We start from the raw sequence: 21073 nt of genomic DNA, 5'->3' as shown, positions 1-21073 counted from the left end.
AAAGTAACAAAAAGCATGATCCTAACAATTAGACACTACAAAGGAATACAACCACAGAAGTAAGACAGAAAACAGTCAGGGAAGAGAGAGATCACTGGGAATTTATTCAGGAATCAATGCAAGACTTCACCTCAAATTGGAACCTTAAGGTTTAGCAGGTAATTCTCAAGACTCAACAGCCATGGCCAGAACCGTGACGTCTAATCCAAAGCCTCAGGGAGACATCTTCTATATATGTTTTCAAGAAACAAAATATTCTTGGGGCATCTGGGTGGCTGAGTCGGTTAAGCGTCCCACTTCGGCTCAGGTCATGATCTCACAGTTCGTGAGTTCAAGCCCCGCATCGGGCTCTATGCTGACAGCTCAGAGCCTGGAGCCTGCTTCGGATTCTGTGTCTCCCTCTCTCTCTTTCTCTGTCCCTCCCCCACGCATGCTCTATCTCTCTCTCTCTCAAAAATAAATAAATGTTAAAAAAAAAAAAAATTCCTGAAGCCAAGACTACACTGTATGTTAACTAACTTGAGAATAATAATAAAAAGAAACAAAATATGTACTGTAGTGTCTCTCACCTATTTTCACAATAAATAAGTCTGAGCTAAGTACTTGGAGGAGAAACCAAAGCACAGAAACTAAATACCTTGCCTCAAAGTTAAAGTTTTAAAAATGTACTGAGGGGCGCGTGGGTGGCTCAGTCAGTTGAGCATCAGACTCTTTATTTTGGCTCAGGTCATGATCCCAGGGTTGTGGGATCAAGCCCCATGTCAGGCTCCATGCTAAGTGTAGGGCCTGCTTAAGATTCTCTACTTCTCCCTCTGCCCTTGTCCCCTGCTCGCACTCCCTCCATCTCTAAAATTAAAAAAGTAAATAAATAAAAATAAAAAAGTTCATTGACTTTCGGCCCAATGTTCTCGCAGACAACATAGAGCTCCATTCCTCAAAGAGCTGGAGTCCATGGAAACTGGAAATTATCTTCCCTAGAGAGATCCATGTGGTTGGAAACCTCTCGGTGAAAGCTACTAGGAGGTTAGGAAGAAGAGCCTCTACGACTGAGTCCTTTTGGTAGAAAACTGAGACACAACCAACCTACTCTGACATAGTTCTTTTGAGAAACACGGTGATATTCCACAGTGATAATAAATAAAAGTGGCCACTGTCCCTGGATGCCCGGACCCCACAGATGAGGTACACACCTGTCATGTGAACGGACATGTAAGCTTCCCAGGACAAGCTTTTCGAACCACAGCTGCTGTGTTTTCTTAGCACACACACACCGCTCAGACTTTTACGAACACACTAACCGATGAACACAAGAGATACCTTAAAATGCCAATATTCAAACTGACTGTCTGCCAAACCGAGTGACCTTCCCAAAACATTCAGTGATGGGGGCGTATTACTCTATTTTTGGCTACTGCCAGCTCCTGTCAACATACACAAAGATTCTCCCTACAGGCTTCAGAGCCACCTCAATACTGTTCTGACAAGGACTCACATTTGGAGAAACAGGCCTAAAGGGTAAAGCAGACTGAGGTCACTTACAAATCAGCAGGCACCGGGAAGAGAAATTTAAGTTTTCTCTTAGTCCAGACCTCCAGGCATTTCAAGCAGAAGGCTGCTGCTCAGTAGAATTCCAACTGTTGTAACGTGCTTTCCAGCAGAAAAGGGGAAGATTACTTTAACACACGCCCTGGGCGAAGCACTGCTTAGAAACCCGAGCGTCATTCCTTCCATCTTCAGGTCTGAGTCTGGTAGGTTCCCCAGGACGACCGAAGCATCTCTCAGGCAGACCAAACCCTTTCCTTGCCTTGTTCGCGTTCACTGAGGAGGGGGCCTTACCTGGCAGGAGCTAAACTCTACCCAACCTCCACGACGACTGTGAAATAAAGAAAAGAAAAGGCAGGCGCCGCGACCCCAATGCTGCCAGAGCAAAGAGCTAAGGAGGAAAAGGCAAACTCATCCTCACAAAGTCCAGAAGGAGTCACGGAAGAGCTCCAAAGGGGCTCCTGGGCGGCTCGGCTGGTTAAGCATCGGACTTCGGCTCAGGTGGTGATCTCACACAGTTGGAGAGCTCGAGCCCCGCTTCGGGTGAGCCCAGCTTCTCTCTCTCTGCCCCTCACTCATTTGCACCCTCTCTCTCAAAATGAATAAGCTACTAATAATTACACCTACATGTATAATAAGAAATATACGTACGATAATGAAGATATAGTAACTGTAATAATAATATATACGTACAAAAAAAGAAAGCTCCAAAGAAGAAGAAAATCTTCACTAAGAGCTGACAGGGGAAGGAAGTGATATCCGAGATGGGCAACGTTTGTAGTATTTACTGAGTGTCGAGTACATGCTCGTCTGGGTGTAGAGGATACAGCAGTACAGAAGACCCCGCCCCCCCCCCCCCAAAAAAAAAAAGTGGGGACAGCGTGCGGGCACAGTAAGTGACTGGGATGCTGAATTTTAGGCCGGGGGATGGCAGGGCCGGCCGGAAGACGCTTCGAGCGGGTACGTGGAAGCCGTAGGTGTGGCGATCTGGTTCAGGCTTCGGAGTGGGGCCGCCTTCGGTGTGAATCCTCCCTTTACCCCTCGGCTAAAGTCCTCGGATCCGCGAGTCGTCTGTAAGGGAGAAGTTGCCTCCCGGCCTCGAATCCAAGGAGATGACGCTTCGCAAGCGCTGGGCCCGGGTCTGGCGCCAGTAAGCAAGCGCTCTTCCAAAGTAAGAACGGTCTCCTCCTTTCTAACATTTCATCTTCGCGTCCCCAAAGTCCAGGACGGTGCCCGGGACCTCTTCAAGGGTTTGGGCCCGTCGGCTGGCGGAGTCAAGGCACCAGAAAATGAATGGATGGGTGGATGAAAGGCTGCGCGGAGAAAGAGGGCAGAGACCGCAGGGAGGTGGCTCGGCGACCCCCGGAACAGACCTCCTAACGAGCACATGGAGGAACCCGGGAACGTCGCCGGAGCGGGGCACCCGAGGCTGCGGCGGGCAGGGGGGGAGGCTGCGGCGGGCACGGGGGTGGGTGGGGACTCCCCCGGGCGACCGCGAAGCGCCCCGTCGCGCCTCGAGGGAGCGTCACGCCAGACGAGGAAGCGCGGGGCGGGGGGGGCGGGGGGGGGGAAGGGCGGGGAGCCGAGGAACGCGCCCGTGGGGAGAGAGGAGGAAGGGAAAGCGACTGGGTGAGGAGACGCGAGGCCGGCGCTGAGGGAAGGGGGTGAGGCACCGGCCCCGTCTCGGAGAAGTCGCCTCAGATCCCCGCGCGCGAGGACCGTCTGGACGTAACCGCCTCCCGGTCTCGGCGCCCGTCCACCTAGCCGGGCTTCGCCCCGCTACCGCGGCCACAGCTCGCCCGCAAGTCCCGCCCGGCTGCCGCTCGACTCAGACCCCGCGCCTCACAGCCACCCCCGCCGACCCGGCCCGCTCCGCACCTCACACACGGCCCGCCGGCGGCCGCCGCCATCTTCGCGCGCGCGCGCGCCCCAGCCCCGCCCCCAGACGCCTTGCCCACGTGACCGTTCGCCTCCGGCCGGGCTGTGGGCGGTGCTCTTCGTCACGTGACGGCGGGCGGGGTCAAGATGGCGACGCCCAGAGAGGTGAGGAACCTGCGGCGAGGGCTCCCGAGGCTGTAGAGAAAGCGGCCAAGTGGCAGCGTCTATGCCCTAAGTGGGAGGCACTGGAGGGTGCCTGGGCGCCAATTATCAAGCCTCAGAGAGTGGCCTGCCCCCCAGTGGAGCTTCCCTCCTCGCCGCTGGAGAACGGAGAGAGAAGGTGCTGGCTGTGTGAAGCTGTCGCTGTCGGCCTGGCAGGGCTTGAAGGACCCAGAAGCCAAGACGTCGCTAGTCACCCCGGTTTCCCCGGGGCCCCAGGTCTAGAGACATGACCCGAGAGTACGCTCCCCCGGCCTCGGGGACCGGCGCTCCGTTGAGCGGGTCGGTGCTGGCAGAGGCAGCAGTAGTGTTCGCAGTGGTGCTCAGCATCCACGCAGCGGTGTGGGACCGATACTCGTGGTGTGCCGTGGCCCTCGCAGTGCAGGCCTTCTACGTCCAGTACAAGTGGGATCGGCTGCTACAGCAGGGAAGCGCTGTCTTCCAGTTCCGAATGTCTGCAAACAGCGGCCTGCTGCCGGCATCAATGGTTATGCCTTTACTCGGACTGGTCATGAAGGAGCGATGCCAGTCTGTGGGGAACACGTACTTTGAGCGCTTTGGAATTGTGGTGGCAGCCACTGGCATGGCAGTGGCCCTCTTCTCCTCAGTATTGGCACTGGGCATCACCCGCCCAGTGCCCACCAACACTTGTGTCATCTCGGGCATGGCTGGAGGTGTCATCATTTACATCATGAAGCACTCCCTGAGTGTGGGCGAGGTGATAGAGGTCTTGGAGGTCCTGCTGATCTTCGTGTACCTCAACATGATCCTTCTGTACCTGCTGCCCCGCTGCTTTACCCCTGGGGAGGCACTGCTGGTATTGGGTGGCATCAGCTTCATGCTCAACCAGCTCATCAAACGCTCTCTGACTGTGGTGGAAAGCCAGGGTGACCCAGTGGATTTCTTCCTGCTGGTGGTGGTGGTAGGCATGGTGCTTATGGGCATCTTCTTCAGCACTCTCTTTGTCTTCATGGACTCAGGTACCTGGGCTTCCTCCGTCTTCTTCCACCTCATGACCTGTGTGCTGGGCCTTGGTGTCGTCCTGCCCTGGCTGCACCGGCTCATCCGCAAGAACCCCCTGCTCTGGCTTCTTCAATTCCTCTTCCAAACAGAGACCCGCATCTACCTCCTAGTCTACTGGTCTCTGCTGGCCACCTTAGCCTGCCTGGTGGTATTTTACCAGAATGCCAAGCGGTCGTCCTCTGAGTCCAAGAAGCACCAGGCCCCCACCATTGCCCGGAAGTATTTCCACTTCATCGTGGTGGCCACCTACATCCCAGGTATCCTCTTTGACCGGACACTGCTCTACGTAGCTGCCACTATCTGTCTGGCAGTCTTCATCTTCCTGGAGTACGTGCGCTATTTCCGCATCAAGCCCCTGGGCCACACCCTGAGGAGCCTCCTGTCCCTTTTCCTGGATGAACGAGACAGTGGACCACTCATCCTGACACATATCTACCTGCTCCTGGGCATGTCTCTTCCCATTTGGCTGGTCCCCAGACCCTGCACACAGAAGGGTAGCTTGGGGGGAGCAAGGGCCCTGGTTCCCTACGCAGGGGTCTTGGCTGTGGGTGTGGGCGACACTGTGGCCTCCATCTTCGGCAGCACCATGGGGGAAATCCACTGGCCTGGAACCAAAAAGACTTTTGAGGGGACCGTGACCTCTATATTTGCGCAGATCATTTCTGTAGCTCTGATCTTAATCTTTGACAGTGGAGTGGACCTAAACTACAGTTATGCTTGGATTTTGGGCTCTATCAGCATCGTGTCCCTCCTAGAAGCATACACGACGCAGATAGACAATCTCCTGTTGCCTCTCTACTTGCTGATACTGCTGATGGCCTAGCTGCTGTGCAGCAGTGATGGAGGAAACAGGGACATGGGGAGGATGAGGGGTCCCCACAGCAGCCAGCCACTTGGGCATGAAGAGCCAAGGGGTGAGAAGCACATTGGATTTTTCAGTTCATTCAGATTCAAAATAAAAGTCAAAGCTCTCCTGGTTTTAGTTTTGCTGATATTTAAAAAGAAAGTCTTTTTTTTTTTTTTTTTAAGAAAATGACTCTTTTTTTTTTTTTTAATGTTTATTTATTTTTGAGAGAGAAAGAGACAGCACAAGCAGGGGAGGGGCAGAGAGAGAGAGGGAGACACAATCTGAAGCAGGTTCCAGGCTCCGAGCTGTCAGCACAGAGCTCGACACGGGGCTCGAACCCACCAACAGTGAGATCATGACCTGAGTCAAAGTCGGACGCTTAACCGACTGAGCCACCCAGGTGCCCCAGAAAACAAGGTTTAAAGGATAGCACAACAACACAAAGAACTTGTGTGTATTCTAGCCGCCCCCCTCCCTCCCCCCCCCCCCCCCCAGCCCGCCCTACCTCACCTTGTGATCCTGGATGCTGGACGCGATAGAGTGTAAAGGTTACCACTTCAGGTTCTGGAGTCAAACTAATCTGGTCAGAGTCCTTGGCTACACTATTTTACCCACTCTGGGCCTCAGTGCTCCTGTCTGCAAGATGGCAATAGGAAGAGCCTGCACCTCACGGGGTGCTGTGAGGTGAGATGTGTGAACGATCCAGCCCACAGCCCGTCCATAATGAACAAACAGTAAGGGAAAGTGTCATTATTACCCAAGGCCAGTCCTCGTCCCAGCAAAACGGCAGGCAAGCCAAGAGGTTTTATGGGCTGTACTTGGAGACCAGAGTGACCTTATTCCCCTGCCTACATTTGGAGGAGAAGCCAAGAGGAAATAGCCAAGCACATGTGCTTTCTTCACTTGGGCCTAGGAAGCGCTGAAGGCGAGAGGTGAGATCGTCTTGTAGCAGGCCTGGAAGGGCTGGAGGAAGACTGTCGGGCCGGGGCTGACTTCCTGTTTCAGCCTGCTCCACCCTTGCCTCACAGCCTCTGCTGCCTGGCTGAGCGTTGCTGACGAAGGACAGGTTGGACGGCCCATGGTCCTTATCAGAGGGGCCCTCCTGAGACCCTCCCACACTCCAGTCATGTCCAAACCTGTGTTTCTTCTCTTGGTAAGAAACGAGAGACCGGGGACTGGCAGGGTTTACCGAGAGTTCTACTTGGGGCTCTGCTGTGGGGCCCACACCGGATGCTTACTGTCTGTGAGGGCAGAGCCCAGGCTCCCCACCACATCCCCGCGTGCCACCAGAGCCTGGCATTGTAGGGGGAACCCAGTGGACATTTGCCGCGTGGGTGAACAGTTCCCATCAGTGGGAAGATAGCATAGCGAGTTGCTCAAGGCTGGACAAGGTTCTCCCTTCTCACCCAGCCCAACAGGGAGGGGCCTGGCTGGAAGACACGCGAACTTTGGCCCACCAAGAAGCACAGCTGTAGCAAGCTTGTGCTGACGGCTGGGGATCCCTGCCAAGCCCTGTCCCTCAGAGGAAAGTGTTAGGACATTCCTTTGGGGCTCAAAGGAGACTTCACAAACCCTTCCGTTCTCTCGGGCTCCCTTCTGCTTGCTAAAAGAGGCAGCAAAACGCCAGGGAAGAGCTTTGCCTCACTGACTCCCTGGGTGGCCTTGGGGAAGGGCTCTGTCCCCCCTCCCTGGGCCTCGGTTTGCCCATGAATTCAGAGCGGGGGGCTGAAAAGTAAGGTCACAAATTCATACGGCTGCCAAGGCCAGGCAGGTAACGCAGTGGAGGACGTGGGAAGTGAGGACCACAGGCACCTCCAAGGAGGCGGCTCTGCCTGGGCATCTCCATGCTCTACCATAAGCCCAACGTTACTGACCTCGTTCGAGGAAGCTCAGAAACGTGCGCTGTTAGGTGAAACCTCCCAATTTTAAAAAAGTTGTTTAAAAAAAAAAAAACAAAAAAAAACCCACAACACTGAGGCCCAGACAGAAACACATCTGCAGTGTAGAATCAGCCGGCGGCCCCAGTTTGCAGCCTCTGGCCCAGACCCCGGCGGGGCCGGGTCTGGGTTTGACAGTTGCTCCTGCGGAAAGTCTACGTGCCCGCCAAGCGTTTCCAGCGAGAGGGACCGTGGAGGCCTAACCTGGCCCCGTTGACTGCACAAGTGGCACATGGGGCCCAGAGAGAAGAAGGGCCTGGCCTGAGACCGGAAAACAAGTTGGTCACAGAGCCAGGACCAGAATCTGGGGCTGTAGTCCTAGCCCTGGTCTTCTCCCCTCCCCCAGCAAGGAGTCCTGGGGAGCACAGAGGTCAGAAGCACGGGCTCTGGATCAGGCTGACCTCGCTGAACCGCCGGACAGCGGCACGACCGCAGGTCAGTTAAACTTCCCACCCCTGGTGTCAGCTTCTTCGTCTCTAAGTGCCGACGGGAAGAGCACCTAACTGGGAGCCGTGGGGACACAGATAAAGCGCGTGCAGCTCCTGGCGCATGAACGCCCACTCAATGTTACAATTGTTGAAATCATGCAGACTTCTCACTGGGCGGGGCTGGGGTACCTGGGATGATTTTCAGCAGGGCTCTCATCTTGAAAGCGAGGCTGTTTGGGAAAGAAGGATCGAGAAGCCGTATTCAGAAGTCGCTTTTATTGAATGTCCTGCACCGTAATAATCAGAATTCCCTCAGAGGAGAGAACAGTGGGAAGCTGGCAGAGAAGCAGCCAGAACTCTTTCATAGTAACAGGCTGCCTCCAGCGGGAGGTTGGGTTGGGGCAGGGGAGAGGAAGAGGAGACAGAGGTCTCCGGAAAGCCATGCGGTGCAGGCTCCCGCTGCCCGCCTGCCACCTCTCGCCTGCCTGTCTGCAGGGCCAAGGGGCACAGACCCTGGCAGGGAGAAAGCACCGGAGGAGAGACTCGACTTCCCCTTCGCAGCTGGGCAGGGGGACGAGGTGCTGGTGCTCGCCCGGCTGCAGCTTCGCCCGGACAGACCGGGCCCGGCCCCGAGAGGATGTTAGGTATACAGGCGGGGAAAGGGGAGCTCAGCTGTTGGCTGGAGCCTGCAGAGACAGAGAGAGCCTTGAGGTGCCAGAGTCACTGCTCTCGGCCTCCAGGACCTCTTCAGGGTCTGTCCAGGGCACACACACACACCCTGCCACCTACCAGTTCTCCGGGCTCCAGACGGTGCCCAAGGCCTCCATGAGGTGGAAAGTGTAGGCATGGCGTGAGCGGTCCGAGAGGTTCTGCTCGCTTTTGTGCACCACCTCTCCGTGGATTAGGATGAGGTCCCCTGGCGGGAATGCCGCAGCAGGTCAGGAGAGGGGACAAAGGGTGCTCCTCCCTCTAGTGACTCTGTGGCCCGTTCATCCCCACTCCCGTTCCTGAAAACTCGGGGCCCTGCAGCCTGCCCCAGGGTCAGAGGCTCCCCTGGGATCAAGTCCCTTCTGCTGTGACCCGGTGCCCTCGGCAAGCCTTGGCAAGGGTATCCCCTTCTGTGGTGTTTGCAGGACCAGGCAGAAGCATCTGTACTGGGCCCGTCAGCTGGGACCTTGCGAGCAGATGCCGGGCTGCACGTCTCCTTTCCCTATTCTACCAGGAACAGCGGCATCTGGTCAGCATCTACTGTGTCCCACATCATCTATACGTCATCCATCTCACGGACTTCCCCGCTTTACATTTGGGGAAGCTGAGGCTCAGAGAGGTTCAGTCATTTGCCCCAAGAGACAGCCCGGAAGTTGCAGGGTCTGGATGCTAGCCTGATCTGGGAGGCCATGCTGTTTTGGTTCGTTCCGTTTTGAAGTTTTCTTTCGTTAGGTCATCTCTGCACCCACATAGGGCTCGAACTCATGACCCCAAGATCAAGAGTAGCATGCTCTTGGGGCACCTGGGTGGCTCAGTCGGTTAGGCGTCCCGACTTCAGCTCAGGGCATGATCTCGCGATCAGTGAGTTTGAGCCCTGCATCAGGCTCTGTGCTGACAGCTCGGAGCCTGGAGCCTGCTTCAGATTCTGTGTCTCCCTCTTTCTCTGCCCCTCCCCTGCTCGCGCTCTGTCTCTCTCTGTCTCTCAAAAATGAATAAACCTTTAAAAAAAAAAAAAATAAAGAGTAGCATGCTTTTCAAACTGAGCCAGCCCGGCACCCTGGGAGGCCTTGCTGTTAATCAGGCAACTTTGAGACTTCCCAGTACCTGTCTAGCCCGGCCTCCCATTCTGTGGCTTCACAGCCCTCAGGTGAGCTGGGTGGTCAGAGCAAGCACAGACCCACAGGCGTGGCCCCAGAGCCTGCCACCCTGCCACCCTGCCGCCGGCATCCCACCTACCTCTCCGCACTGGTGTGGGCACAAAGAGGCTGTTATCCCGGGCAGGCTCAGACCCAAGGAAGCTGGTGACAGGTATCGAGCCAGCAGGGGCCCGGATCAGCCTTCTCGACACCCCACCTGCAGGTCAAGGGGGAGCCTTTAGCCTCTCTTTTTCTCCAAGTCTCTCTGCCATCGGGGGTGGGATACGAGTGGGCAGGGCGAGACCGGTGTCCTTACTGGTGTGGGAGCCCGGGATGAACCAGAGGCAGCCATTCTCCAGCGTGGCATCCTCCAGTGCTATCCATATGCCCAGCAGCCGGCCCAGGGGCTCCGTGTACAGGAAGGTGGCGTCCTGGTGAGGAGTGACTGCAGCAGCACCCCCCCCCCCGGGCGTGAGGAACCTGGCCCACCTCACCTTGGCCTTGTTCCCCGCTCCCTAGTGCTCTCAGAGCCCTGCAGGCCGAGCCTTCCCGTGGTCTGTTGGAATCCCAGCGCTTCCTGGCATAGAGACTGATGGCACGAGACTTTGGCTCTCAAAACTTCAATCTCTAGACCTTGAAGCAGCCTCGACAATAACCTACTTCACAGAGTCGCTGGAGGATCCCACAAGAAAACGTGTGAAAAGTGCTTAGTACAGGGCCGGACGCTCTAATGGCTACAAAGTGGCTGTGATTGTTTAATCCCAGCCAGGCAACTAAGGTCACTGTCCTTAACCAGGACAAGCATCTGCAGCCACCAGATGATCCGCTGGTGTAAGACTGGGGAGTTGGGCGCGAAAGGAGACGAGGCAGTGTGACTGGCCCCCAGCCACATTTTAACCCCCTCTGGATGATGCTGGGCCCCAGCCAGGATGGAGGGCTGCTGAACAAAGGACTTCAGTCTGTGGGTGCTAGTCTCCCTTCCTTCCTTCCTTCCTTCCTTCCTTCCTTCCTTCCTTCCTTCCTGGGGAACTGTGTGTTTGCTGAGCACCAAACTTGAAGAGGGACTTGGACAATCCAGTGTCCAGAGCAAGGTGTCCTAATGGCAGGCACTCCAAAGCATTTGAGGGAAGGGCCACTGAAAGAAGTATGGGTGCTGAACTCAGGGAGGGCCTGCTCGCCCCTCGGGCTGAACGGTGGGGAGGAGCCGGTGGTCACAAGGAGGCTGACTTGGGCTCACATGAGGAAGGAAAGGGCTGGCTGTGAGGGGATGAGCCCCCTGTCACTGGAGGTATTCAAGCAGAAGTAGATAATCGCCCACAAGGGAGGCCACAAAGGGTATCTATGCATCAAGAGGGCTTTGAAATTAGATGGGCAATTTCTCTGTTAAATCAGTCCTCCAGGAGGGGCGCCTGGGTGGCTCACTCAGTTAAGCACCCAACTTCAGCTCAGGTCGTGATCTCATGGTTCATGAGTTAGAGCCCCGAGTCAGGTTCCACGCTGCCCATGCACAGCCTGCTTGGGAGTCTCCCTCCGCCCCTCCCCCACGCACACACACACACACACACACACACACTCTCTCTCTCTCTCTCTCAAAATAAATAAATAAACTTAAAAGAAAAAATACAGGCTCACAGGTCTTTGCAGCCCTGCTGCCTAATGGTCTTAGGGCCTGGGGCCCTGGGATCTGTATTTTTAACCAGGTAGGGATTGCTCTAGAACCCAGGCTCGAGAACCACTGTGCCAAGGGCCCCAGGACACCCTCCCAACCAACTCTTCCACAAAGGAACCGAAGGTAGCTTCTCCTTCCTGCCCCAGGCTCTTGCCCATGGACATCTCCCCAAGCACCATCCCTCCCAACCACTAATGTCCCAGATCTCCCGCGGTGGCCTTTGCTGGGCCCCACAGCCTGTTCTCCGCTTACCTTCGCCACCAAGATGAGGTTGCTACAAGAGAAAAGAAGGGCCAGTGAAGCCGGGGGCGGGGGTGGGGGTGGGGAGCAGGGGCCACTCCGAGTTTTGGGGGATGCTCTGACCCAGCCACAGGTGTTTACCTCCAAGGATTTCACACCAGCACCCAGCTATGGAGTACCCACCATGTGCCAGGCCCAGGAGGGCCGCAAAGAGAAAAACCACGCTGCCTGGCATGGTGCTCTGAGTCTGAACACACACGTGCCTACCAAGAACAAAGCCGAAGGGAAGGACAGCAAGAGTGGCTGGGGCCCAGGCCTGAGGTTAAGCCTCTCAGCCCAGCCAGGGTCAGTGATGGGTCCCTCTCTTCCCAGGGGAACACTGGAAGACTTCTTGGAGGAGGTGGCATTGAGCTGGGCCTTGAAGTTGGGAGCAGAGCATTCCAATGGCAAGAGAAGGGAGAAGAGAATCCTGGGGGTCTCCTTGCCTCCTGCCACCAGATTTTAACTGAGCACCGACAAAGTGCCAGGCGCCTTACCCAGAGGAGACGGATTTTGCACGTTCTCCTCAAAACTTAGTAATTCTTCAGGGAAGCAGCTTTTTGGCCCTTCGTAAGGAGGGGCTTGATGTGAGTACTCTGCGTACATTACAGAGGGTAAACTGAGGTCTGGGGAGGACAGGGAGCTCACCTTGAAGATGTACATGCTCTGCACCACCACGGGCATCTGGAGGCCCAGACTTTTGGCTAAGGCCTGGAAGGGGGCAGAGGTCAGACTTCCAGCCTACTCTCACTCACATCTGGGCCACCCACCTGCCCACCCCCCTCACCCTCACCCTCACCTCTGCTCACCTGCACTTTGGGAGAGTGTGTGACACTCCTGAAGACAGGGTCATGGGCATGCAGAGCTGTAGGACAGAGGCGGGCTGACCAGCCAGTCCCCAGCCCCCACACGTCCCTCTGTGCCTGGTCCCAGGCACTCAGACACAGGCCTCACTTGGACTTCTCACCCATTTGCACACATCAAGCTTTCTGCTTGTTTATAACCAAGGGATGGGCCCACGATGCCTGCACCTCACTCCACCCAAGACCTTATTCTTGACCTTCCAGCCATCTGGGAACCCCACTCCAGACCTGACTCAAAGGGGCCTGGAACTTGGTAGCAATCTCAGTGCTGCTACTTACCCTAAGCTACTTCGAGTGACCATTTATCTCCTATAAGCCTCAGTTTCTCCTCTGTGCTGCAGATCCAGAAGACCAGCCCTGCCTCCCAGGCTACCATGAGGCTCGATGAGCAAATGCATTTGCAACGCCAGGCCAGGGCCTGGCACAGAATACCTGGGCGTCTCACTCTCTGCTATTATTGTTGTTGTTACAAAGACTGAGAGCCGAGCACACTTAATGCCACTGAATTGTATACACTAAGATGGTTATGATGGTAAATTTTATATTACATGTATTTTGCCACAATTTTTTTTTTTTTTTTTTTTTACAAAGCTCCCATGATATAACTCCAAGCTTAAAAATAAGTGGTCTGTGGGGCGCCTGGGTGGCGCAGTCGGTTAAGCGTCCGACTTCAGCCAGGTCACGATCTCGCAGTCCGTGAGTTCGAGCCCCGCGTCAGGCTCTGGGCTGATGGCTCAGAGCCTGGAGCTTGTTTCCGATTCTGTGTCTCCCTCTCTCTCTGCCCCTCCCCTGTTCATGCTCTGTCTCTCTCTGTCCCAAAAATAAATAAACGTTGAAAAAAAAAATTAAAAAAAAAAAAGTGGTCTGCAAAATAAATCAGAATGTATGATCCCGAAAAAAAAAAAAAAAAAAAAGAGGGCCTCATAGCTTCATTTTTGGGTCTCAGAATAGGGGCCATGTCAACATGTTAGGTGCTCCTCGAGGAGGCTCCGGGAAGTGGTGGGATCCAGGAGTCCCCCCATGCCCGGGGCCTGGATCATCCCCAGGCCGGGCAGCAGAGAGTTGAAGGGTCTGCATGTGCGGCTCTGGGGCCCCTCCTCCCAGTGCTGTGGTGGCAATGTCGTGTGATTAGCGTCATAAGGCCAGAAGAGCAGGTCCAGAGGGGAGCTGCAGCCAGAAATGCCATTTGCCGGGCCACTAACTTCCTGTGAGCTTTGGGTTAGGCTCCTACATTCTTCAGGCCTCAGTTTCCCCGTTTCCTTTTCCCGGCATGCCTGCTTACCATGGCCAATTTTGTTGATGGATTTCTCGGGAGGGACCAGGAAATCTCCTGTAGCACAAGGAACAGGTAAAGACGAAAAAAGCTGGCGTCCACCCTCCCCTGGGCAGCTGGCCTCAGCGCCCACCCAGCCCTGGGGGGAGATAACCCAGTGCCGCCCTTCTCACACCTCTGGGACCCCAGCTCCGAACCTTTCTCATCAAAAACGCCTTTCTCAAAGAAGAATCGAATCTTGTCACCACTGTTCCAGAAATAGTCTCTGTTGTCCTGTGGAGAGGGGACATCAGAGGGACTGAGAGAGCATCACGGGGTCAGAGAGAAGGGGACACTCATGCTTCCTAACCCCACAGGGCTGCAGACCCCGCTGGTGCTTCTCACACTCGCCCACTGAGGCACAGACAGTGAACAGGAACCCCGGGTGCCCCGAAGCACTGTCAGAAGCCACAAGCATAAAATTTCTCAGAAACCTCTTAATTAAGTCACATGATTCCTATGCTCGATATGCTATGATTCCGAACATAGACACCGTAATCAAATAGCCTTGGGTCCCAGGTAGCCTTGGATCACCTATTTTTACCTTTCAATGCCTCAGTTTCCTCTTCTGTAAAGGGAAATAATAGAACTGACCTCCCCTGGGTTGTTGGAGACTTCAGCCTCTACAGGCTGAATCTTACAGTAGTTGAGAACCCAGACCCTAGAGCTAGAATACTTGGGTTCAAATCCCAGCTCCGCCACTGAGGTGCTGTGTGACCCCCTACCACATTACTGAACCTCTCTGGGCTTAGTTCCCTCATAAAATATAGATGTTATTGAAAGTATCCCTTAGGGTGTAGAGATTATGAATTGGCATACATAGAGCACTAGAACAGTCCTTGGAATATGGAAAGTGCCACATGAGTATCTGCTTTTATTATTATCATTACTACTGCTGCTGCTCGAGGGAAAACACTCAGCAAGGGCGTGGCTAACTGCTTGATGAATATAAACTATCACTCATCTTTTTCTGTTTTCTTAACAGCCTCTCCTTGTTAATGTTAATATGTTTTAGATTTCTTAGCATCAGAAGAAAATGGTGCTTCAGGAAGATGCGTGATTTTTTTTTTTCCTTATGGTTTTAGCTACCCTTGGCTACCATCATATAGATCTCCCTACCTTCCTAGGTGGTGGCACAAGTCGAGGTGAGGGCGCCCACCACCCTACCTGGGCTCTCCACGTGGCACAGCCCTCCCCCACCTGCCCCTGCTCCCCTCACTTGTGTACATCTGCTCTCACGCGTGCCTGTGGGGCTCTGCTGTGACTTGCCTGACCCTTTCAAGCCCTTCCCACCGAACACTATATGGGTTTTTTCCCCCAACATTCTTAAGTGTTCCGTATCAGGATCAGGGGTGAGGGAAACAAGTCAGGGAAGCATAACTGATAATAATAATATTAAAGATAATGGGGACACGTAGGTGACTCAGTTAAGCATCTGACTTTGGCTCAGGTCATAATCTCATGGTTTGTGGGTTCGAGTCCTTCGTCAGGCTCTGTGCTATTAGCTTGGGATTAGCTTGGGATTCTCTCTCTCCCATTCTCTCTGGCCCTCCCCCGCACTCTCTCTAAATAAATAAATGAATAAGCTGAAAAAAATAAAGATAATGAAGCTAAACATGCCAAAGGTTCTGCTTAACTTGTTAATTCACAAGGGAACCAGTAAGATGTTCGAAGAATTCTAAGAAGCACATACAGATAGGCAATAACAAATACCGAAATGAATTTGCAAATGGATGTGAAACGGATCGATTGGCAGGGCAATGATTCCATTCTTCTGGACCCAGTTCATACCCATTTCTGTGGACGTTATTGCCAGCTTTTTTTAAATATTTCATTTATTTTACTTTTTTAAAGTCATCTCTACATCCAATGTGGGACTTGAACTCACATGCTACCAACTGAGCCAGCCAGGCGCCCCCATTATTATCAGTTCTGTACAACTCACAGAGTTGGAAAACTGGACGGGACATTCATTGATCTTTTTCCTTTTAATGCCCATTTCAAAGTCTTTGACAAGATCAGCGGTGAATACTGAGGGTTTACCAAGTCCCAGGAACTGTGCTGAGCTCTTTGCAAGCATTATAAACCAAGATACGTACACTTTATTCTCCCACCCGCCCCCCCCCCCCAACCCTTCCCTGGTCTCTAGAACATTCTCAGAAGGCAGCTTGGAGAGCACAAGATCGGCCCCCTCACTCCTTGGAGTCTTTTGAGTGACCGGTCTCTGGACACTGGACCTCCATCTTTGCTGTCCCCATCTACATGGCTGGGGTGTGGCCGAATGAAACCTACTATTTGGAGGAAATTATCATTCGGTAACCCTTTGCCCTTCTCAAATGCCCCAGCCCCACTCCCTGGGTGGCAAGTCTCCCGGCCATTGTAATTCCCCATATGTCCACCAGATGGCAGGAGCTCCTCAGCGTGAACGAGCCCCGTTAATGGGCCCAGACCACAGCTTTGGCTTGAGTGCCACACCACAGGCAGGCCCCCGAAGGGTTAAGCAAACTGTGCGGGAGAACCCCTGAGTCTCAACTTACCCATCTCAAACTGCACTGAGTCCTATTAAGTCACAAGGGGTGGTGGGTGAAGAAGGTGAGTTTCTAGTCTCACTGGGGGGATAAGGCTTACACAAGATAGGTCCATCAGGATCGCCTGGCTCATTCTGGGTTGCTGGCCCCAAAGGAGGCCCTTGTGGCAGGAGAACTACCGAGGAAGCACAGCAGAGCAGTGAACAGCAAGGACGTGGTATCAGGCAGATCTGTGTTCAAATCCTCGCTCATGAATTACTAACAACATGGTTTGGGGCAAGTGAGCCAACCCTCATTTTCCCCACCTGTCAAATGGGGGTAATAATACCAACCTTATAAATCCAGAGTGAGAAGCGAAGGAAATATGTACGGAAGGCACTTAGCCTGGCACAGGGAGGGCTCAGGGCCTGATTTGTTGTCAGAACAAGCCCATGGGCCTTGGGGCCCTCCCTTCCACACTGCTGCTGGCTGAGGACTGAGCCCCACATCAAAGACCAGATCCTGTTCTCACAGATCCGATGCCCCAGACACCTACCAGGACCTTCAGCTGCTCGTCCTGGGTGGAAAATATCGTGCGGCAGTGGAGAGGGACATCCATGTTGGCCACTAGCTCGCCAATCCTCTGTTGCATGGCTACACATTCATCCGCTGACAAAAATCCTTCCAGCACCAGGAAGCCATCCTCCTGAAACTGAAGGCAGGAAGGAAATTCAAGCTTCTCCCTGTCCTCAAACGCTCTTTCTTTTCATTTCTTTCTTTCTTTCTTTCTTTCTTTCTTTCTTTCTTTCTTTCTTTCTTTTTTTGAATGTTTATTTTTGAGAGAAAGAGTGTGAGTGGGGCAAGGGGTAGAGAAAGAGGACGACACAGAATCCGAAGCAGGCTCCAGGCTCCGAGCTGCCAGCACAGAGCCCGATGCGGGGCTCGAACCCGCGAAGGGTGAGATCATGACCTGAGCTGAAGTCAGACGCTTAGCCGACTGAGCCACCCACGTGCCCCCAAACGCTCTTTACGAGGACTGGCGTGGCCCCCTCCCTCAAACCCAAAGCTGTCTGAAGGCAGGACCCAGTGCCCTGTTCGTGGCTCTGTTTCCCCATCCCCCGACCCCACCCTGGAGCCACGGGGTCTGAAATCCAGGGAGGAGCAACCAGTATTGGTTGTTTGAATGAAGGAAGGAGGAAGGGGAGGTGTCCCTATCCTTCCTCCACCAGTGGGCTTGGACCAACCTCATTCATTCATTCAACTGAAATTTACTGAGCATCTATCTACCACGTACGAGACACGGTTTTAAAAGCTGGAGGTACAGTAACGAGCAAGCCAGCCACAGTGCCTGCTGTCCTGGAGCTTACAGTCTACTGAAGGAGGCTGATGTCAGACAAACCAGCATGCGGGGGAGATGTGCTGTCACAAACGGCTGCGTGCAAGGAGGGAGAGGGCAGATTCAAGAGCTAAAGGCAGAAAGTGTCTCATGGAAACCAGATGGGGTGGGGGGGGGGGACAGAGCAGGGCAGCAGCTCTGAGAAGGTGGCATTTAAAGGGCACCAGCAGGTAATGGGAGTTGGAGAAACAAGGATGAACATTCCAGACCGAGGGAGCAGGGTGTGTGAAGCCCCTGATGGAGCAAAGTGAGGGTGGGGACAGAAGGGACACAGGAGGGAGGTGGGGGCCAGGGCAGGCAAGGAGGTGGGTGGGCAGCCAGGGGGGAGTTAAAACAGCTAGCTTATTCAGATTTGCCTCCAGACCTCTTGTTCTGTGGCTGTTGAGAAGGTTAAGACGAGAGAGAACATCTCCATGTTTGCATGCAGACCATTATAAAGTTTTAATGTTGGAAGTCACCCCTTGAGCCCACTGTGAAAGTATCTGATTCCCAGTCACTGACTTCCCCATTCCCTCCCTCACATCCCCCAAGGATGCCCGGTTCTGGTTCTGGCTTCCACGTGTGGGACACGGGGACATTTATGACCACTCACCATGGGCCCTCTTGTCTCTAGGCAGCTCTACGTGACAGACGCTTAACCCCCCCATCAGTATCAAGCTGAACATTTCCTCCTTGGGAACTGGGTCATCCACAGCAAACCGTGCGTCCCTGTGACCCAGCCGATACACTTGGTCTAGAACTTCCTGAGATAGGAAGATGGGGGCTTAGCAGATAGGGGAGCAAAGATGTTTGTATGGGGGTATCCACTGAGGCTTGTGTAATGAGAGCAGTAAATCAGAAACAACCTAAATGCTCAGCACAGGGAGGGTCATTCAACAAAGCATGTTTTTTCTGTCTGGAACACAACACAGCTGACAAAAATCATGTGGCAGAAAAATATTTACTGACATGGGCATATGTTCCTGATAGACTGGGAGACGGAAAGAAAAAAAAAAGGTGAATACAAATTAGTATTTTAGCCCTTGTGAGATCTTGGGTGAGTGTTTTCCCCTCTTTGGCCGTCAGACTGTCAAATCCAGTAGCGCCCCCTTTATAAAACATAGCAGTAGCTATTATAATGGACTTTTAAAGATTCTAGGGCTGTATACCAAAATACTAAGTCTCTGCATAGGAAATTACAGGTGGTTTTTCATTTTCTTCTTTGAGCTTTTTGGTATCTTCCGGCATTTTTCTCGTAATCAGGAACAAACAAGGGTCACGATTTTTAAGCCTGGGTCACTCTTATTCTCAAGGGTTAGCCTTTTGTGTTTGACACTGTGCAAATGCAGTGGAGGGGGGAGGGGGATGACCCCACCCCCCACGTGGGGCCCTGACTCTGCCATTCTGCCCCAGGCTTCCTTGGCTCTTGGGCCCTTCCTCCTTGGCTCTCAGGGACCAGGCCTGGCCTGGCTGATCTTTATTCCTTTTTTTTTTTTTAATTTATTTTTATTTTTTAATATAATTTATTGTCAAGTTAGCTAACATACCTTGTATGCAGTGTGCTCTTGGTTTCAGGGGTAGGTTCCCATGATTCACCGCTTACATAAAACACCCAGTGCTCATCACCCAACAAGTGCTGATCTTTATTCTTTATTCTGGTTTCGGTCACACATACACATTCCCACCACACCCCTGTCCTGCGGCCCTGACGCCCCCGGCTGTGTGCGCAGAAGTTAAAGGTCCTGGTTGGAAACTGACCACTCTGGGTTTCAGTTATCTCTTCTGAAAAATGGCAGAGGGTAGGATTGAGTTCCCAGGGTCTACGATAGTTCCAGAGGCGCCCCCAACACTCACTTGACCCTCTCGGACCCCCACCCGGCAGGCCCCTACCTTCTGGAGCTGCGAGGAGCTCAGGCAGGCCATGAGGACGAGGCAGGTTCCTTTGGGTGCTGTGCCGTGCCCCAGGCTGGAGAAGAAAAAGTACACAAGTCCAGAGGTTAGAGGGGCAGTGAGGATGGGGTAAGGAAAGGAGAAGGGGGCGGGGACGGGCACACTAGCTGGAGCCCTGGGAGGCCTCGGAGGATTTAACTCGCCTACCTAAAGGAAACCCAATCCCAGCTCTCCTCCCCCAAGTACACACAGGCCAGCCTGGACCCCCCCCTGACTTCTGTGCCTGGTTGGGGCCCTTGCCTCTGACCCAGCTCAATACCCTGGGTCCATCCTCCCAGTTAATCCAGGATTAGCCCTTTTCAATCTCCCTCATGGTTTTTAACAGCTCCCTCCCAGGTTCTTTCCAGAAACCACCCTACTGTGACTGCTTACCAGGTGCCTAGAAATTGTATTCCAGGAGTGTCAGGGCAAAGAAAGAAGCTGGGTAGGCAGGAGGACCCCTGAGTCCCAGACCAGCCACCACCACTCACTGTGACCTCTGATGAATGTCAGCCCCTCTCTAGACTTCACGTAAGGATTAGAAAGTCCTCAGGCTACCAGCATCAATATGGGGTGGGGTGGGGGTGCAGGGTGGGCCTGGGGGATCTGCACGTCAGACTGGTCAGATTGGGCCAAGTGGCTTTACTTTCCAAAGGTGGAAAAGGTCCTCAGAGAATTATTTGGGCCCCTCCCGGCTCTGACGCTCTGAAATTCTCCCAGTCTTGGGAGGATTAAAGGAGGGGGTAGGGGTCAGCCTATGGCTCAGAGGAGGATAGCAGATAAAAGGGAATCTTAGCAGAAGGGGCTAGGGGCTCCTGGCTGGCTCAGTTCAAAGAGCTTGCAACTCTCCATCTCTGGACTCTTGATCTCTGGGGTGTGAGTTCAAGCCCCACACTGGGTGCAGAGATCACTTAAATAAACTTTTTTTTTTTTTTAACGTTTATTTATTTTTGAGACAGAGAGAGACAAAGCATGAACGGGGGAGGGTCAGAGAGAGGGAGACACAGAATCTGAAACAGGCTCCAGGCTCTGAGCTGTCAGCACAGAGCCCGACGCGGGGCTCAAACTCACAGACCGCGAGATCATGACCTGAGCCAAAGTCGGCCGCTTAACCGACTGAGCCACCCAGGCGCCCCAAACATTTTTTTTTTTTTTTAACGTTTGTTCATTTTTGAGAGACAGACCATGAGCTGGGGAGGAGCAGAGAGGAGACACAGAATCCGAAGCAGGCTCCAGGCTCTGAGCTGTCAGCACAAAGCCCAACACGGGGCTCAAACTCATGAACCTGAAGATCATGACCTGAGCCAAAGTCGGATGCATAAACGACTGAGCCGCCCAGGCGCCCCTAAATAAATCATTCTCAGAAAAAGAAAAGGGGAGGAGGGGGCTATGGAGTGGGGGGCTGTGTCTTCAGAATGAGG

At 53.7% G+C, this 21073-nt stretch overlaps 3 protein-coding genes across 8 annotated transcripts in view; 1 reads left to right on the top strand and 2 right to left on the bottom strand.

Annotated features, from left to right (window-relative positions):
- NUP188 (nucleoporin 188) overlaps nt 1–8109 on the bottom strand; it is a 58951-nt gene extending 50842 nt beyond the window's left edge. For 2 of the 4 annotated variants that reach the window (XM_045468559.1, XM_045468560.1), the window contains exon 1: nt 7935–8109. In XM_045468559.1, the coding sequence (XP_045324515.1) occupies nt 7935–7997 (63 nt within the window). In that variant the 5' untranslated portion in view covers nt 7998–8109. Of the gene's footprint in view, nt 1–1539; nt 1929–3420; nt 3500–7934 lie in introns of those variants that run through there. The other 2 variants (XM_045468561.1, XM_045468562.1) reach the window with 2 other exon arrangements.
- DOLK (dolichol kinase) lies at nt 3547–5640 on the top strand. The gene has a single exon (XM_045468563.1). It carries the CDS (start codon nt 3869–3871, stop codon nt 5483–5485), a length of 1617 nt encoding a protein of 538 aa, XP_045324519.1. The 5' UTR covers nt 3547–3868; the 3' UTR covers nt 5486–5640.
- Nucleotides 8110–8132: 23 nt separating the features above from the next.
- On the bottom strand, nt 8133–19746 carry PHYHD1 (phytanoyl-CoA dioxygenase domain containing 1). Of its 3 annotated transcripts, none has more exons than XM_045468574.1 (11): nt 19614–19746; nt 16905–17060; nt 14000–14075; nt 13812–13859; nt 12476–12531; nt 12315–12377; nt 11640–11661; nt 10035–10163; nt 9819–9935; nt 8664–8790; nt 8133–8560 (listed from the first exon to the last, which is right to left on the bottom strand). In XM_045468574.1, exons 1-11 carry the CDS (start codon nt 19644–19646, stop codon nt 8515–8517), a joined length of 873 nt encoding a protein of 290 aa, XP_045324530.1. In that variant the 5' UTR covers nt 19647–19746; the 3' UTR covers nt 8133–8514. The 3 variants fall into 3 exon arrangements, 2 of the variants coding, with proteins under 2 accessions (XP_045324530.1, XP_045324531.1); XR_006710088.1 differs by lacking the exon at nt 8133–8560 and adding an exon at nt 8955–9089 and having other exon boundaries at nt 8677–8790; XM_045468575.1 differs by lacking the exon at nt 10035–10163.
- Between the last annotated feature and the right edge of the window lie 1327 nt (nt 19747–21073).

Source organism: Leopardus geoffroyi, chromosome D4 (assembly GCF_018350155.1).
Source record: "Leopardus geoffroyi isolate Oge1 chromosome D4, O.geoffroyi_Oge1_pat1.0, whole genome shotgun sequence".
Classification (NCBI taxonomy): domain Eukaryota; kingdom Metazoa; phylum Chordata; class Mammalia; order Carnivora; family Felidae; genus Leopardus; species Leopardus geoffroyi.
The sequence above is the reverse complement of the archived record's forward strand: the minus strand, read 5'-3'. Positions and strand labels throughout refer to the sequence as shown.

Bases quoted from the DNA above. Each gene is read 5' to 3' on its own strand.
- DOLK (XM_045468563.1), top strand. From the start codon at position 3,869: ATGACCCGAGAGTACGCTCCCCCGGCCTCGGGGACCGGCGCTCCGTTG.
- PHYHD1 (XM_045468574.1), bottom strand. From the start codon at position 19,646: ATGGCCTGCCTGAGCTCCTCGCAGCTCCAGAAG. The intron at 17,061-19,613 runs GTAGGGGCCTGC...TCCTGCCTTCAG, and splicing joins GCTCCTCGCAGCTCCAGAAG to TTTCAGGAGGATGGCTTCCT. The intron at 12,532-13,811 runs GTAAGCAGGCAT...TCTGTCCTACAG, and splicing joins CATCAACAAAATTGGCCATG to CTCTGCATGCCCATGACCCT.